This window comes from Atractosteus spatula, chromosome 27, assembly GCF_055471065.1.
Source record: "Atractosteus spatula isolate fAtrSpa1 chromosome 27, fAtrSpa1.hap1, whole genome shotgun sequence".
NCBI lineage: Eukaryota > Metazoa > Chordata > Actinopteri > Semionotiformes > Lepisosteidae > Atractosteus > Atractosteus spatula.
The window spans coordinates 369,274-383,890 of NC_142732.1; the positions used below are offsets into that span (position 1 = coordinate 369,274).

A 14,617-nucleotide genomic window follows, 5' to 3' on the forward strand; every position below is an offset into this window, starting at 1 on the left:
TTTTTTAACCTCGCGAGACTTCTCTCCCCCCCTCCCCGCCCCCTCCGCACGCGCGCGCGCGCGCGCCAGTCCGCACCCGCCCGGCTCCCCACGTGGTCCGCCTGAAGCGTGCGCGCGCCGGAGGAGCAGCGCTGTGTTTCTCTCTCCTGAGCACGGAATAAACCTTCACTCGTTCCTTATTATTAGTGTTATTGTTGTTGTTATTATCATAGTGCATGTGGAAGGACAAGAGTATGGTGGCACAGTGGTTAGAATTGCTGCCTCGCACTGCTGGGACCCTGGGATGCTGTCTGTGTGGAGTTTGCATGTTCTCCCTGGGTTTGTGTGGGTTTCCTCTGGGTGCTCCAGTTTCCCTCCAATATCTAAATGCAAACAAGTAGGTTAATTGGCTTCTGGGAATACTGGCCCTGGTGTGTGTGTGTCCTGTGATGGACAGCTGTCCCCATCAGGGTGGACCCTGCCTTGGGCCTGTTGCTTGCTGGGACAGTCTCCGACTCCCCTGTGACCCTGCTGTGAAAATAATGCAGCCAGAAAAGGGTGAAGGATTGACTGCAGCTTGTGGCCCTGTGCCTCTGTCTCTCACATGCTCTGGAGACCCAGCTGGCCTGGCCTTATCGCCTCTCCCCCCACACGAAGAGGGCTCAGTTCCCCCCCATTTAAACTTGACTGAAACTGAGGAGATGCGTGTGCATAAATTCCAGGGAAGATACATGTGATTTATGAAATTCTTATGAAATGTTTTGGATGCTCATTTGAAGCCACCTGTGAAGTCTTGTACTTTCTGCTCGGAAACAGTGTCTGCACTCGGTCTTCCCTTGATCACACTGCAGAAACCCTGATCAGAGACTTCTTCACAGCTCAACTGGACGGGTGAAATGTTAACAGGCTTGACAGAGGTCTCCCCACCAGCTCCTAAACAAACGTCAAACGACCCGAAACTCGGCCGCTCGCTCTCTAGCGTGTTGGAGGCTACGTGATCACATCGCCCCAGTTCTGACACGTCCTCCCTGGCTCCCCATTGGCCAGCACTGCCACAGCACAGCGCCCCTCTCCCTACGCCCCTGGCCCAAGCAGGGCTTTACTCCGAGAAGCATCTTTAGTCCCTTCTTACAGGTACAGGTGTCTCAGCCGCCCTCCTCCACAGCTCTGGGGCTCACTCCCCGTCGACAGGAGAGCTGCAGGCTATTTTACAGTTTTGAAATCTAAATACTCACCTGTTCAGTCAGGGTTTTAATCACTGCATGCCTTTTCCATGTGTTATTTATTTTTTATTTTTATTTCTGTTTAGTGAGACACTGATCACATCTTTTCCGTGTTCCGTGTTCATTTCACGTTGTGAGATATGAGCTCGTATCCCTGTCTGTATCTGAACAGCTTTTCCCTCCCGAAACCACTGTGGCCGTTGCTACAGCCTCAGAAATGTCAAAGAAGAAAGATCAGTATGTTGCCTTTTCAAGCACTTGTAAACAGACTCATTGTCATGAGCCAACTTTACAAAGGGCAAAAGCTCTTTAATGTGTAAAATCAGTCTTCATATCATTCTAGACCTAAGCTAGACCTAGACCTATGATCGCTAATCGCTTGACACCCAAGAGCCCAGATCCATGATTTCAATCAATATACTCTGGCACTAGAGGGCGCACAATGCTCCCTTGGGCCCCGAAACTGACTGGTTCAGCAAACAACTACTGACCCCAGACGTGCCTTTGATTTTTAAATAATTTCCATGGTGATATGGAGAAGCAGTCACTTATAAACAATGTTAAATCTAGCAACGGACATCACTGCTTTTTACAACAGACTTGAAATTCTTCTTCTGACTGGTGGCTCCCTGTGAGTTGAACTGCGGTGCAAAAAACCCTACAGGCATCATCGAACACGTCTGCCGTCAGGCAACCCGCTACAAGCTCAAAGCGCCGGAGCGGAGGCTGTGGGTCGGGACACAGGGGTCCGACCCCACCACCCGCATCCTGCAGGGCTCATGAGGAGGAGCAGTGACCATTACCAGCCAGCAGGTCTGTTGGAGCAGCAGCACTGAGCTCCATGCACGTTTTATTACAAACCTTTTTTTTTAAAACCAGGATGCACACAACCCCAAGCCCAAACGCAAGGCAAAGACACGGCAGTTCATTTCCTGGGGGGGGGCGGCCAGGCTGGGGCCGAGACCCCTCGGACCCCTCAGTCCTTGGGGGTGCACACACTGTCCAGCGCGGCCTGGGCCTCCTGGATCTGCAGCTGCAGTCTCTGGCGCATGCCCTCGTTGGAGGCGTTCTTCAGCATGGCCTGCATCTCGCGCACGGCGGCCCGGTAGCCCGGCGCGTTGTGGAAGACGCGGATGGCCCGGTCGCCGCAGGTGAGCAGGAAGCGGCTGTTGATGTCGAAGCGCATGTCGGCGATCTCCTCGCTGTGCACGCCCTGCAGCTCCTCCTCCAGCTCGCCGGCGGCCGTGCTGTACAGCGCCACGTTGCAGCCGCTGGAGATGGCGGCCACGCGGGCGTCGGGGGACAGGGCGATCCGGCAGGGCTCGGCCACCTGGCACTGGCCGGTCCGCAGCAGGTAGGGGTCCTGCTGCTTCTTGTACTCCACGTCCGTGTCCCACAGCTTCCATGTCCCGTCTTTGGACACTGTGGCCATCCTGCAGGTGGGGCCAACAACAGAAGCTCAGGTCAAGTCCGGACGAACCACTGCAAGGCACTTACAGCCCCTGCTGTGCCTGGTTAAACCCAGAGCAGTCCCGGTGCCAATTCTGAACCCGGTGCCCGAGGGAAGTGCTCTTTAGGCAGACGCCGAATCAGGAGATGACAAGTGACGTCCTCTCCTTGGCAGCCCTCTGTGGCAGCCAGGTCTTGCAAGGGGCTGTCATAGCAGCTGGCCTCCACTAGAGGCCGCCATTATTTGTAAATAGTCTTATCAGGTTATTGTGGTGGTGAATTCAACATTCTCACATGGGGTAATAAGTAATATGTTTGGGGATATAAAGGACCTTTAGAAAAAAAGAAAAGCTGTAAGGCCGTGGCTCACCATGACTAAGGAGTATTAATGAGCTAGGAGATATACTGCACTTCTGCCAAAGGCCCTCTGAGGGGCAGGACAGGATACCTGAACCTCACACAATACCCACCTCTTATACATCACTGAAGAGTATTTAAACAACAAATTACAACAAATTGTACAACATACCATCCACTTAAGATCGAGAGCTTTTTACTGTCTTTTTAAGTTCATACTCGCTCAGTAATACAGGAGCAGCAGGAATCCGTGTTCTCACCTTGACCCCGGGCAGCTCTGCCAGCTGTGTGCCCCCGCTGGGGGAACCCCCAGTCACAACCCGCTGATGGGGTGACACAGCTCAGACTCCCCACGAGAGGATCAGGGAGCCCAGCCTGCACCACCTGGGGGCTCCAGCTCAAGACCTTTAGAGTCAGGCCAGTCGTGCAGGAAAACATTTCAGTCCCTGACAGAAGTGCTCTCCGCTGCTCCCTGACTCCCTACCTGCGCGAGTCGTTGGAGAAGGCGAAGGAATAGACTCCAGCCGAGTGGCCCTTCAGGTCGAAGGCGCGGACCACTTCCCTGAAGTCGCCCGTCTTCCCGAAGCACACCTCCCACACCTTCACGTCCGGGGTGAAGCCGCAGGACGCCACGAACCTGCCGCAGAGCCGCGAGCAAGAGCACAGGGTCACACTCGCGGGCCAAACACGGGGACCCGCAGCACGGCAGCGCCGGGGTGGTACCGCACGGGCCCGGTTCTACCAGGTGTCAGCAGGAGCTCCGAGACGGCCACGGAGACCTGTCTCAGCCCATCTGCCACCCAGAGTCTTCTCCTCATTTCAGTCTTCCTCAGACAAACCAACGAGCGTCCTTACCACTTTGAAACCTTTAGTTCTGGACTCAGAACTTCAATGGTCACGCGAGAGTGACGGAGCTGTCTACAGAAAGAGGCAACCCAGCACAGCTGGGGTTACTCGGGGTGGGTGTGGTGGGGTGCTGGGGGCAGGGCAGCGGGGTACTGACCTGCCACAGGGAGAGATGGTGGCATAAGAGTTGGTCATCTGGTTGGTGTTGATGGTGGCCAGGACCTCCCCCTTCAGGTCCCAGATCAGGATGGTGGTGTCACTGGAGGCTGTCATGATGAACTTGCCTGGAGCAGGAAAGCACACGATGGGACAGAAGAGATGTCAGGCCCTCATGGGGGCGGTCCTGCAGACAGCACATGCCTGGTTCATGTCAAAGTCAGTGTTAAATTCTCTCACAATGCCAGGGCTGTGTTCTGGAGAAGCAGAGCGCTCACAGAGGTTATTTTAACAAGGGGTAGCCAACAGCACCACTGTTTCATGTGTGACTGATGTGTGAGGGCATCACTGGGTTCTCAGTAAAAGCTCTAATACAGATGCTCCACACACCATAACCATTAAATAGCATTTTGTAAAGTAAAAAAAATACTCAATACGACACCCACACTGAGTTCTGCTCTTCCACGATTTCGACTTTTTAATTGCATCTCTCTTTCCAGACCTTAAGGGTCAAAAGTGTTTAAGAGAAGTGAAAATAAAGTGAAAGAAAACTGTTGAGGCAAACAAACCCAGCTCAGCAACCTCACAGTCCCTGCCCTCACTCTCGTTAGCCGAGTGAATAAAGCAGAAATCACAGCCATGATGAGCTTTACTCCCGGATATTTCACCCAGCTTGAACTCTCAATTTCTATTATAGTATTTTCTTTTCTTTAAAAGAGAACACTAATGAAAAAGTTTCCCCTGTCAATGTCACCCACTCACATTGTAATTATTTATACAACCAAGCCAAAATATTAACAAAAAAATAAAAATATTTATCTTATTCAGGTTTGGTTTCATGCTCAAAGACCAACAAAGAGGCTGTAACTAAGAAAAGACAATCAAGGACAATGATTCATCAATCGCTGCTGAATCCCATTATGACACCCGGTCCTCTGGGCCACTGTGAGAAAGCTGAGGGACAGAGAGGGACAGAGAGGGACAGAGAGGGACAGAGAGGGACAGAGAGGGACACGTCTGCTGTGCGGCTCCGGGGCAGAGGTGTGCACAGGAGAGCCCAGGACTTCGTACCCGTCTCTGCGATGCCGATGTTGATGACGGGCGCCTTGTGCTTCTGAGGGAAGTCCTCAGGAGCCGCGCTGAAACTGATCGAGCCGTCCTCCTTTTTTAGCATCTTGAAGACGCGGATGGTTTCCGCGCTCGCCAGCCAGGTGATGAAGGCCCTGCACAGACACAAGTCTTCCCATCAGGCCGAGCGGCGGGCCTTTGTGGCCAGACTGGTGTGCACGTGATGGAGTCCCCAGTGAGTCACTACATATGAAAATCTGCATCTGCTGTGTGAGCATGAGCGTACATTCCTGCGTCTGGGTGCTCCTGCCTGCACCTCCTTATCTGCCTGTGCTCGGGCTATTGGGAACACTGGTCTAGCAAGAGGGACTAGCAAACACTGTAGAAGAGGCAGATGGAAATCAGACATGATGCAGATAAAATTCACGGCTGGGCAAAAACCTGGCAGATGACTTTTAACGTACTGACAGAGGTATTCTCGCTGAATGGAGTAAAATGTTAGGTCATACAGCTAAAAGCATAAATTTAATTTAAGGGATGTTATGCTAAAACTGTCTAATACACTAGAACGGCTTCATCTATTATACTGTGTACAATTTCAATCACCATTTATAGCAAAGATATTGCTGCTCTGGAATCCATCCTGAACAGAGCTATCAGATATATTCCAGGGTTTAGTAACGTCCTACATTACTGAAGAAACTAAACCTTTTCAATCTTGAACAGACACTCAAGGCACCTGACACAAGTATTCAGGATCCTTAAACGCCCTGACAAACTCAGCACAGAGGATTTCTGCAGACTGAACTGTGAAACACGACACACAGGGCACCAGAGGAAACTACGTGAAGTCAAAACTGAAAACAGGAGGCACTTTTTTACACCAAGGATTGTGGGAGTATGGAACAAGTTCTCCAGCCATGTGTTTGAAGCCGGTACCCAGGCTTCTTTCCAGACAGGGCTGGATGAACAGCTATCAGACAGGCCTGACAGAGTCCTCTCATCAGTGCGCTGCATTCCCACAGACTGGCGTGGCCTACCGGGAGTCCGGGCTGAAGCTGACCAGCGTGGCGTGGTCCAGCTCCACGTTGGCCCGCAGGCAGCGGTGGTCCCGGTCCGCGAAGTCCTTGGTGCTCCAGATGCGGACGGTGCGGTCGTCGGCGCAGGAGGCCAGGTACTTTCCATTGCTGCTGAAGTCCAGGCAGGTCACGTTCCCACTGTGCCCCTGGGCAGGAGGAGAAAGACAGAGGTAGCCAGCTCAGCCCGGCTCAGCCCTGCTCGGCCTGGCCCGTCCCCACCAGCCTCCCCGGCTCGCCCCCAACAGCACCGCCCAGGCTCACTGCTCTGCTCCAGCCCGTGAAATACAACCCCATCACCAAGCCCTGCAGCGTGACAACGAGCCGAGCACAAAACAGAGAAGACCGCTGCGCAAATGTATGGCCCGACACAGATGCTCGGCCGGCAGGCTGCTGTTACAGCAGGGGTGCATGGGAAATCTCGGTGTGTTCAGGAGGTGCTTATCTACTGGTGCAATAGCATTCCTCCTCCTTTCACCGTAACAGATGGCTCTGCCTGTGGGAACGGCCCAGGCGCCACACAGGAGAGCCCGTCCGTGATCAAGCAGTGGCCCTGACCCGGTTCCAGTCTGCTCCAGCGCCAGCACAGGTACCTTCAGCGAGGACGCCAGGAGCGGGTGCGAGAAACTGTGCTGCTGCGGTCTCTCCTTGCGGGGGCGCTGTTGCTGTTTCGGCCTTTTCGAGGCGCAGTGCTTCTCTCCCTCCGCTTTCTCTGCTGGAAGGTTCAGCATCAGGGGTGAGAGAGAGAGGAAAGATGTCAGCCCTGCCGAGCGATCAGAACCAGCGAAACAACAAAACAACGAGATCACGTCCTGCTCTCCAGAGCTGCAGGCTCTTTAAAGAGCACAGCATCAGGCTGGGGACATTCTGGCTTTACAGTGAATTTCCCACGATCCGTCATCTTCTCTGTCTGGAATTTGCAGCAGGAGCTGCACAGTTTTACAGCAACAGTTGCTCTGCAGTGTCTCTGCATCGGCTACCGAGTCCGTACAAGAGCCTGGTGCAGCTCGAGAAATCTGAGAAGGACCCCCTGTGTCACCGGCCCCGAGCCGTGATGTCATCGACGTCATCACCGCCTTCATCACCAGCCCCGAGCCGTGATGTCACCGCCGCCTGCAGCACCGGCCCCAGGCCGTGAGCTACTGGCACATTACTGAACAAGATCCAGGTAGACGGAATTCAGAAGGCGATGTGTGCCTAACACTTTCACCTGGAAGAATGGGGTGTTATGAAAATTCCCCACACAGGTAGACACTAAATCACCACTATTTCTACATTGATTAGAACAGATTTCTGTCAGTCACCTCAGCAGGACTGGGAGAGGAAGACAAACTCTGACCTTCAGCTCAGATATAAAACCAAAGAGTGTTTTTGATCGTTTTCTAACTTGTGACTAAAATAACTCCCTTCTTATTTCTTATGAACTCGTATTGTCTAACATCGATTTTTATTACGCCTTTTAAGATTGCATTAGGACACCAAGTCTAAGCAAATGTCAGAGAGAGGCGTCTCTGTGCTCAGCCTTGAAGCCTTGCTTTTTTCCATGACAGTTAATGTGACGGAAAAAAATATCTATTTTTGCAACTTCTTCCATTTGTCCTTTTAAATCCTCGTTTTAGTAAAGCAGTAAACTATTTCTAGTTATCGGAGCGAGTACCGGACACCCTGAGAGACAGCGAGAGCAGATGAAACACGGCACGTGTTGTTAGGTTAATAAAAGGGGAAAATAAGAAACCAAAAAGGAAAGCCGCGCATCTTCGTGCCAGACAGCCTCTCTTGCACGCCTGGCTCCCGAAACGCACATTGACCCCTCTGTTACTGCAAGTGCGCTCTGGTCTCTCCGTCCTCCTCACGGACAGAGGGCGCTACGCGTGTGGCGCACAGCGGTTACAGCTCGCCGCGCCTCCGAGGCGCCTCTCTGGCGCCCAGAGCAGCGCTGCCGCCCGTAGGAAACAGCGCCGCCTAGCGAGCAGCGTGCGGCAACACCGCTCCACCGATAACTTTCAAACTACAGACACCCTCCCGGGCCGCCCCGGCGCCTCACCGGCCGCGTCCTCCCCCGGCTCGGCCTCCTCCTTCGGGCCGCCTCGCTGCTTGCCCAAGGCCACGGCGACCAGCAGCACCAGGGCTCCGATCAGCAAGGAGACGGCGACCAGCGCAGCCAGCTCCATCTTCAATCACCCGGGTTCTGCCACGTTAGCGTAACTCCGGAAGGAACGAGCACGTAAAGGCACGCCCACGCTATAAGCCAAGGTCCTGCGCGGGCACGTCCACAAGTAGGGTGGGCGTGCACGCGCACGTGTCTCCATGGCAATGGATAACATGAACTGCTGTAAAGCGAGCTGAGGCGTCGCACGTTAGTTTACGTTTTACAGCACTCCGTCAACGAGTTTAGGTCGGGGGAGCAACGTGGTGGTGTAGCTGAAGGCAGCACGTTTTGGGATTTGGGAGGGTATTGATGTGTGTGTTCGACAGCTATGAAGCTCTTTTCGAGTACAAAATAAAAGATTTAGAATTATAGGTAGGTTTGTCGTGAAGCCGACGGCGATGGCCCTGTACGTGAAAGCCGCCGAGGTTCTCGAGAAAGCGGAGCGGAAGGAGAGCTCCGTGAAGACGCTGGTGTACAACAGCCAGTTCCAGGTAGCGTCGCTCGAACTGTTCTGCCGATGAGGTTCTCATCTTCGTGGGGCGAATAAGATACTATTTTCTACCTCTATTAACGCTTCGGAGCAGATGCCCGCAGCAGACAGCTGTTCCCCCTTATAAACTAGAATAAGCCTTCTTGCAGTGACGAGAGCAGGACTCCGGCTGTCCAGCATTGCGACCCTTTTCGGATTCCAGGCGCTGTTTCAGTATTTTAGCCAGCAGCCATGTCACCCTGCAACTCACAGCTGGCAGCCCACTGAAGCCCAGCAGGTGTGAGCCTGGTCAGTACCTGGATGGGAGACCTCCTGGGAAAACTAAGGCTGCTGCTGGAAGAGGTGTTAGTGGGGCCAGCAGGGGGCGCTCACCCTGCGGTCCATGTGGGTCCTAATGCCCCAGTATAGTGAGGGGGACACTATACTGTAAACAGGCGCCATCATTTGGATGAGACGTAAAACCGAGGTCCTGACTCTCTGTGGTCATTAAAAATCCCAGGGCGTTTCTTGAAAAGAGTAGGGGTGTAACCCCGGCTTCCTGGCCAAATTTCCCATTGGCCCTTACCAATCATGGGGATTATTAGGAGGCCATCTCTGAACTGGCTTCATCACTCTGCTCTCCTCCCCGCTGAGAGCTGGTGTGTGGGGAGAGGACTGGAGCATCGTCCAGGTGGGGCTGCACACTGGTGGTGGTGGAGGGGATCCCCATTACCTGTAAAACACTTTGAGTGGAGTGTCCAGAAAAGAGCTATAGAAGTGTAAGCAATTAATACATTAAATTTACTATGAAGTAGTACTGGGTAGACCTTTAAAGAAAGCAAAGTGCTGTTTAGTCACGCATTGTTTTTTTTATTGTCTCCCAGAACATCAAGCAGCTCTTCGCGCTAGTCAGCGAGACGCTGAAATACTCCGCTGTGCTCGAGGAGATCATCAGCAGCACAGGCCTGCTCAAGGAGAAGAAGCTGAAGATGCATGTTGCCAAGGTAACAGCCTCTCAACCCTGCTGGCTTCTGTTGCTTAACTCACTGGCGTAGCGGCTTCCTTATCCAGGCTGGGGTCTTGGGCAGGAGGCGGCGCCTCGCAGCGCTGGGCCTGAGTGTGAGTCTGTCTCTCTGCTCTAGGTGCTGGTGTACGACCTGCTGTTCGGCCGCGGGCTCAAGTGTGGAGGCAGCTGGAAGGCCCTGCTCCTGCGCCAGCAGCCGCGGCTGCAGGCTGCGCTGGCCAGGCTGAAGGTCAGGAGGAAGGTCTGCCGCAACGAGGACCTGCTCTGCGCCGCCGGCCGGGACGCGGCGGGTAGGTGGTGCGGCGGGCACGCTCCCGGGCTGGGAATCCGCCGCTGGGGGGAGAAGGCTGGTCCAGGCCGTGGGCTTAGTGTTCACGAGGGGTTTGCTGAACTGTTCTTGAGCGCTCTGCAGGATTGTGCTTCAGCAGCATGGCTGTGCAGTCACGAGCCCCCAAGCCTTTCTGCCAAGACGCGTTTCCTGGTTTCCGTCCTAACTGCACATAACCACATTTCACTCTCGCTAGTGACGCAGTCCTGCTGGCTGATTACTTCCAGGCTCTTTCAGAATTTGAACTGCTCTTCCCCTCAGTCTTCTGTCTCCAAGATCGAAGAAATAACTTCGATTGAGAACGTGGCTGTGTTTCATTAGTTAAAGTATTCAGGTGATGCTGAATTGTGAAAATGAGTTTGCTCTCTCTGCAGAGGATGTGGTGCCGCGCTACGTGCGTGTGAACACACTGAAGACCACCGTGGAGGATGTGATTGACTACTTGAAGAGAGATGGTTTCTCGTACCTGGGTCAGGCCAGCAGGTGGGAGGTTGTGCATTAAGAGCCCCAGCGCCCGCGAAGCCACCGCCTTGTTTTCAGTGCAGTTTGGTGCTTATGTCTTCTTCAGCATGATGCATGAAGAGTAATACATACTTCTGAAGAGCAAGGGAAAATAATGGCTGTCAGAGTTTGAAGAGGAAGTGATTTTTGGGAGTTACTAGTCACAGGGAACAATTCAAAAAGTCGGTGGGGGGGGCTTGCTTACCATTAGATCAGTTCACCAGTTCATTCAACACTTGTGCAACTTGTGTTGCAGACTAGAGGATTTGCGCAGGCTCTCCGGGAAGAATTTCATTGGTGACCTTCACCTCCCAGAGCTGCTCGTCTTTCCTCCCAAAACCGACTTCCACTCCCACTTCCTGTACCAAGCAGGACACATCATCCTGCAGGACAAGGTGAGAGGCATCCAGAAGAAGAGTAGAGCTGTTTTGACTAGTTTGTCTCCAACATGTGTGCTTTTGGTCCAGTTCAGCAAAGGAAAGTAATAAGCAAGTGAGATTACCTTTTCTCTGTCTTATACATGGACCTGAAAACAGTGTATTTAATAAAGAATATTGTTTCTTGTTCAAGTAGTTCTGTCTGTGAAAAGGACAGACTTATAGCCACCCACCTAAATGCAGCATGAGGACAAACCGCAGTATATAGACACTCATGTAAAAATAAAAAGTATTTTACACCATAAGAGTTGGAAGTTTCCTGCAGTCAACAGGATCGTTTCGCTGTGTGTAGTGCAGGGGGGTTAACGAGCCATTTTGCTCTGATCACGAGCAAGACACCCAGCCTGCACTCCCAGAGCTGCTAGTGTTCATCTGTGCCCTCGGCTCTGGAAGAAGGCAGGCTGCTCGGAGGCTGAGGAGGCTGATCTCGCCCGTCTGTGTCTTGTCCCCGCAGGCCAGCTGCCTTCCCGCCTGCCTCCTGCAGCCCCCTCCTGGGGCGCACGTCCTGGACGCCTGCGCCGCCCCTGGGAACAAGACCAGCCACCTGGCGGCGCTGCTGGGAAACAAGGGGTGCGGAGGGGGGGTTTCCTCTGCCGCAGTCTGAGTGCAGATCGTGTTTTACCATGGGAGTTTGTGTGTAGCATGTACAGTAATGACGGACATGGTACCTGAACAAACTGTAAATCCAACAGTAAGATAAAATCGTGGGAGTTTTTTACTGCAGCTGTTGACTGTTTTCTCTGCCTCTCTGGAAAAGGAAGCTGTTCGCTTTCGACCTGGACCCCAAGCGCCTGGCCACCATGAGCACCCTGCTGCTGCGGGCGGGGGTCACGTGCCACGAGCTGGCCGCTCAGGACTTCCTGAAGGTGGACCCCGATGACCCCAAGTACGGCCAGGTGGAGTACCTCCTGCTGGACCCGTCCTGCAGCGGGTCAGGTGAGGAGAGCCCGTCTTGCTGACCGCGGGCGTACTGGCGAGACGCCCCTGGCGCCGCGGCTGACCCTGTCTCTGTGTGCGCAGGGATGGCGGGTCGGCGGGGCGAGCGTGTGGCCCCGGAGGAGGAGCAGCGCCGACTGCAGGCCCTGGCGGGGTTCCAGCTGCGCTGCCTGCGCCACGCCCTCCGCTTCCCCAGCCTGCGGCGCCTTGTCTACTCCACCTGCTCCACGCACGCCCAGGAGAACGAGGAGGTCGTCCAGGCCTGCCTGCAGGAGCACGGCGCCAGCTACAGGCGAGTCGGGGTCCCCTCTCCTTCCTGGGGCTCACACATTTGGAGCATCAGATATTTAATTTATATGCAATACCAGCACAAAATTGTTAATTTTCTCTTTGATGTAACACAATTCTCGCCATGCATCTCCAGTAAGCAGTATCAGTGGCAGGGAGACGCTTGCCTGTTTGAGGAGGTTTAGGGCTGCTGTCTGAATCGCCTCTGTGCCCGCAGGCTGGTGCCGCTGCTGCCCAGCTGGCAGGAGCGTGGCCACGCCCCCCTGAGCCAGTGCCTGCGTGCCAGCCCCAGTGAGACGCTCACCCATGGCTTCTTCGTGGCCATGCTGGAGCGCCGGGGCCCCGGGGAGGAGCAGGAGGAGCAGGACAGCTGCTCTCTGTGAGTACCCGCCGGACGCCACCTGTTTCCTGCTGGCTGGGACTCCAGCCACTGCAAACAGTGGTGAATTGGTTAAATTATCCTCCAAAAATAGTGTTCCAGGTATCGGTAAGATATTGCAGATAATTGAGGAGGGTAATCGGGTCATTTGAGTTGCACCTGAAGTGCATTAATAATTATTGGGCCCAGCTGAGACCTTTAAAGAGCAGGCTGGAGCCTGGAGGGGAGAGGGGGGAGAAGAAAGCAGAAAAGAGCCCCAGAGCCAGGCCAGTTCCTTTGCTGGCAGAAAGGCAAGACTACACTGAGGGAACATTCGATCCCATGGACTTTGAACCCAAAATATATAGTGTTTAAAACACTCATGGGAATATACAACTTTGAACATGAATGAAGACGGTGTTTCTATTAACTGGCTACGGAGGTTATGCAGTTAAGAACGACACGACCAGGACTGGGATCTCAGATTGAGAGCTCGACTCGTGCAATAATCTGTAACTAGTCCAGGGCTTCATACATGCAGAAAAGAACCAAGTCCACTATGAATTCTCAGGCGGTAGTAGAAACAACCTTAGCACTGGTATTGTGATTGCCGCCCCAGTAAGAAAGACATTGAGCCTGAACACAGTGGGGGTTCAGAGTCCTGCGACAAAGAGCTTCTGCACATTTTTGTCTTTCAGCCCTGCTGCCTCTGTGACGTCGTCAGCTGCGCCCCCAGACAGCGAGGCTGGAGAGGAGCCCCAGAAGCATGCCGCGGCCGAGACACAGACAGTGGGCGTGAAGACCAGGAGGAAGAGGAAGAAGAAGAAGAAGAGGAGACCTGAAGCACAGGGTGACTGAGCCCTCGGCTGGGGAGGACTCTGGCTGAGAGAGGTGTCCAGTCTGTGATGACGTGAGCACTCAAGGAAGCAGCTCCTCAGCATCAGGGCTGGAGGCCCAGTGAAGACAGACCGACAGCTGCAGCCAGGCAGTGCAGTGGTTCCCCCTGCCCAGGTCCTGGAGGAACAATCTCCCGACTTTCTCCTGCTAAGATCCTAAATCACAGCCTAATCGCTTTCCACATGTAAACTTGCTTTCGGCTCTTAAAAGGTCAATGGGGATTTGAAAGTGGCATCAGCCCTGTACTGATTTCTGGGATTCAGAACTGCCCTCGTTGGGGCGAGTTGCCTGAAGTGTCACAGCAGGAAAACGTCCCTGTGGATGTGTCTGACCCACTGTCCCTCCTCAGCTGATCAATTAATACATGTTTTGTCTGAAATAACAGCAAGGGACTTGAGCAGACTGTGTACTGTTCTGTGTGCTGAAACTGTTGGTAGTTCAAACATGAACTAGTGTATCTTTAACACGCAGGCCTGACTGAAAGAAGTTAAATTTAAGTCTAAACAAGCAAGCAAATCAATTGTCTCGGGAGATTTAGAGCTCAGCTGGAATGAAAACAAGCCAACAGCAGTGCTCCAGGACCAGGACCGGGAACCACCGTTGTTTGCAGCTCTCAGTACTTTACAGCACATGGGTCTCACTGAGTATCAAAGGGTTTGGTCTGGGGTCAGGGGTCAGGAAAAACAAAGATGCCTTTCAGTCCACCATCTGTCCTCCTGTTGAACATTGTGACAATTAAAAAGTTTACTTATTTTTGAGCAATTTAATATTATAAAAAAGGCATATTATTTCTGTGTAGAAGAAAGATTTTAACTAATCAATACCCAGCACAGGACTGTACAGAGCAGTGCTGGACGCTGGTCCCGGGGTTTAGGAAGGATCGTATTCCATCCCAAGTGGGTTTCCATGTGTCAGTTATGACTGCCAGAGTTACTTCCCCTATCGCTCTTAAACTACATCGAAATTGCCCTGCCATGATACTTGCAATACAGTACAGGTTATAGACCAGCGTGTATCAAGGACTGCAATACTGTGAACTGAAGCCTGCTAGAAAAATAATCACCTTTGTGAACGAG

At 53.2% G+C, this 14,617-nt stretch overlaps 2 protein-coding genes across 2 annotated transcripts; one reads left to right on the top strand and one right to left on the bottom strand.

Moving 5' to 3' along the window:
- Window positions 1-2,014: 2,014 nt before the first annotated feature.
- Window positions 2,015-8,371, bottom strand: tbl2 (transducin beta like 2). The gene is made up of 7 exons (XM_088906757.1): window positions 8,199-8,371; window positions 6,748-6,869; window positions 6,119-6,303; window positions 5,082-5,233; window positions 4,012-4,138; window positions 3,493-3,645; window positions 2,015-2,635 (listed from the first exon to the last, which is right to left on the bottom strand). The coding sequence occupies exons 1-7, from the start codon at window positions 8,323-8,325 to the stop codon at window positions 2,179-2,181; spliced, it is 1,323 nt and encodes a 440-aa protein (XP_088762883.1). The 5' UTR covers window positions 8,326-8,371; the 3' UTR covers window positions 2,015-2,178.
- A 153-nt stretch (window positions 8,372-8,524) lies between these two features.
- Window positions 8,525-14,308, top strand: nsun5 (NOP2/Sun RNA methyltransferase 5). The gene is made up of 10 exons (XM_088906903.1): window positions 8,525-8,794; window positions 9,657-9,776; window positions 9,915-10,086; window positions 10,499-10,607; window positions 10,882-11,020; window positions 11,517-11,632; window positions 11,820-11,998; window positions 12,083-12,290; window positions 12,504-12,665; window positions 13,343-14,308. Exons 1-10 carry the CDS (start codon window positions 8,702-8,704, stop codon window positions 13,500-13,502), a joined length of 1,458 nt encoding a protein of 485 aa, XP_088763029.1. The 5' UTR covers window positions 8,525-8,701; the 3' UTR covers window positions 13,503-14,308.
- Window positions 14,309-14,617: the final 309 nt, after the last annotated feature.

Coding starts and splice junctions, on each gene's coding strand:
- tbl2 (XM_088906757.1), bottom strand. CDS start 8,325: ATGGAGCTGGCTGCGCTGGTCGCCGTCTCCTTGCTGATCGGAGCCCTG. Junction 6,304..6,747: donor TCCTGGCGTCCTCGCTGAAG/GTACCTGTGCTG, acceptor CCTCCTGCCCAG/GGGCACAGTGGGAACGTGAC. Junction 2,636..3,492: donor TTCTCCAACGACTCGCGCAG/GTAGGGAGTCAG, acceptor CCCCACCTGCAG/GATGGCCACAGTGTCCAAAG.
- nsun5 (XM_088906903.1), top strand. CDS start 8,702: ATGGCCCTGTACGTGAAAGCCGCCGAGGTTCTCGAGAAAGCGGAGCGG. Junction 10,087..10,498: donor CGCCGGCCGGGACGCGGCGG/GTAGGTGGTGCG, acceptor CTCTCTCTGCAG/AGGATGTGGTGCCGCGCTAC. Junction 12,666..13,342: donor GAGCAGGACAGCTGCTCTCT/GTGAGTACCCGC, acceptor TTTGTCTTTCAG/CCCTGCTGCCTCTGTGACGT.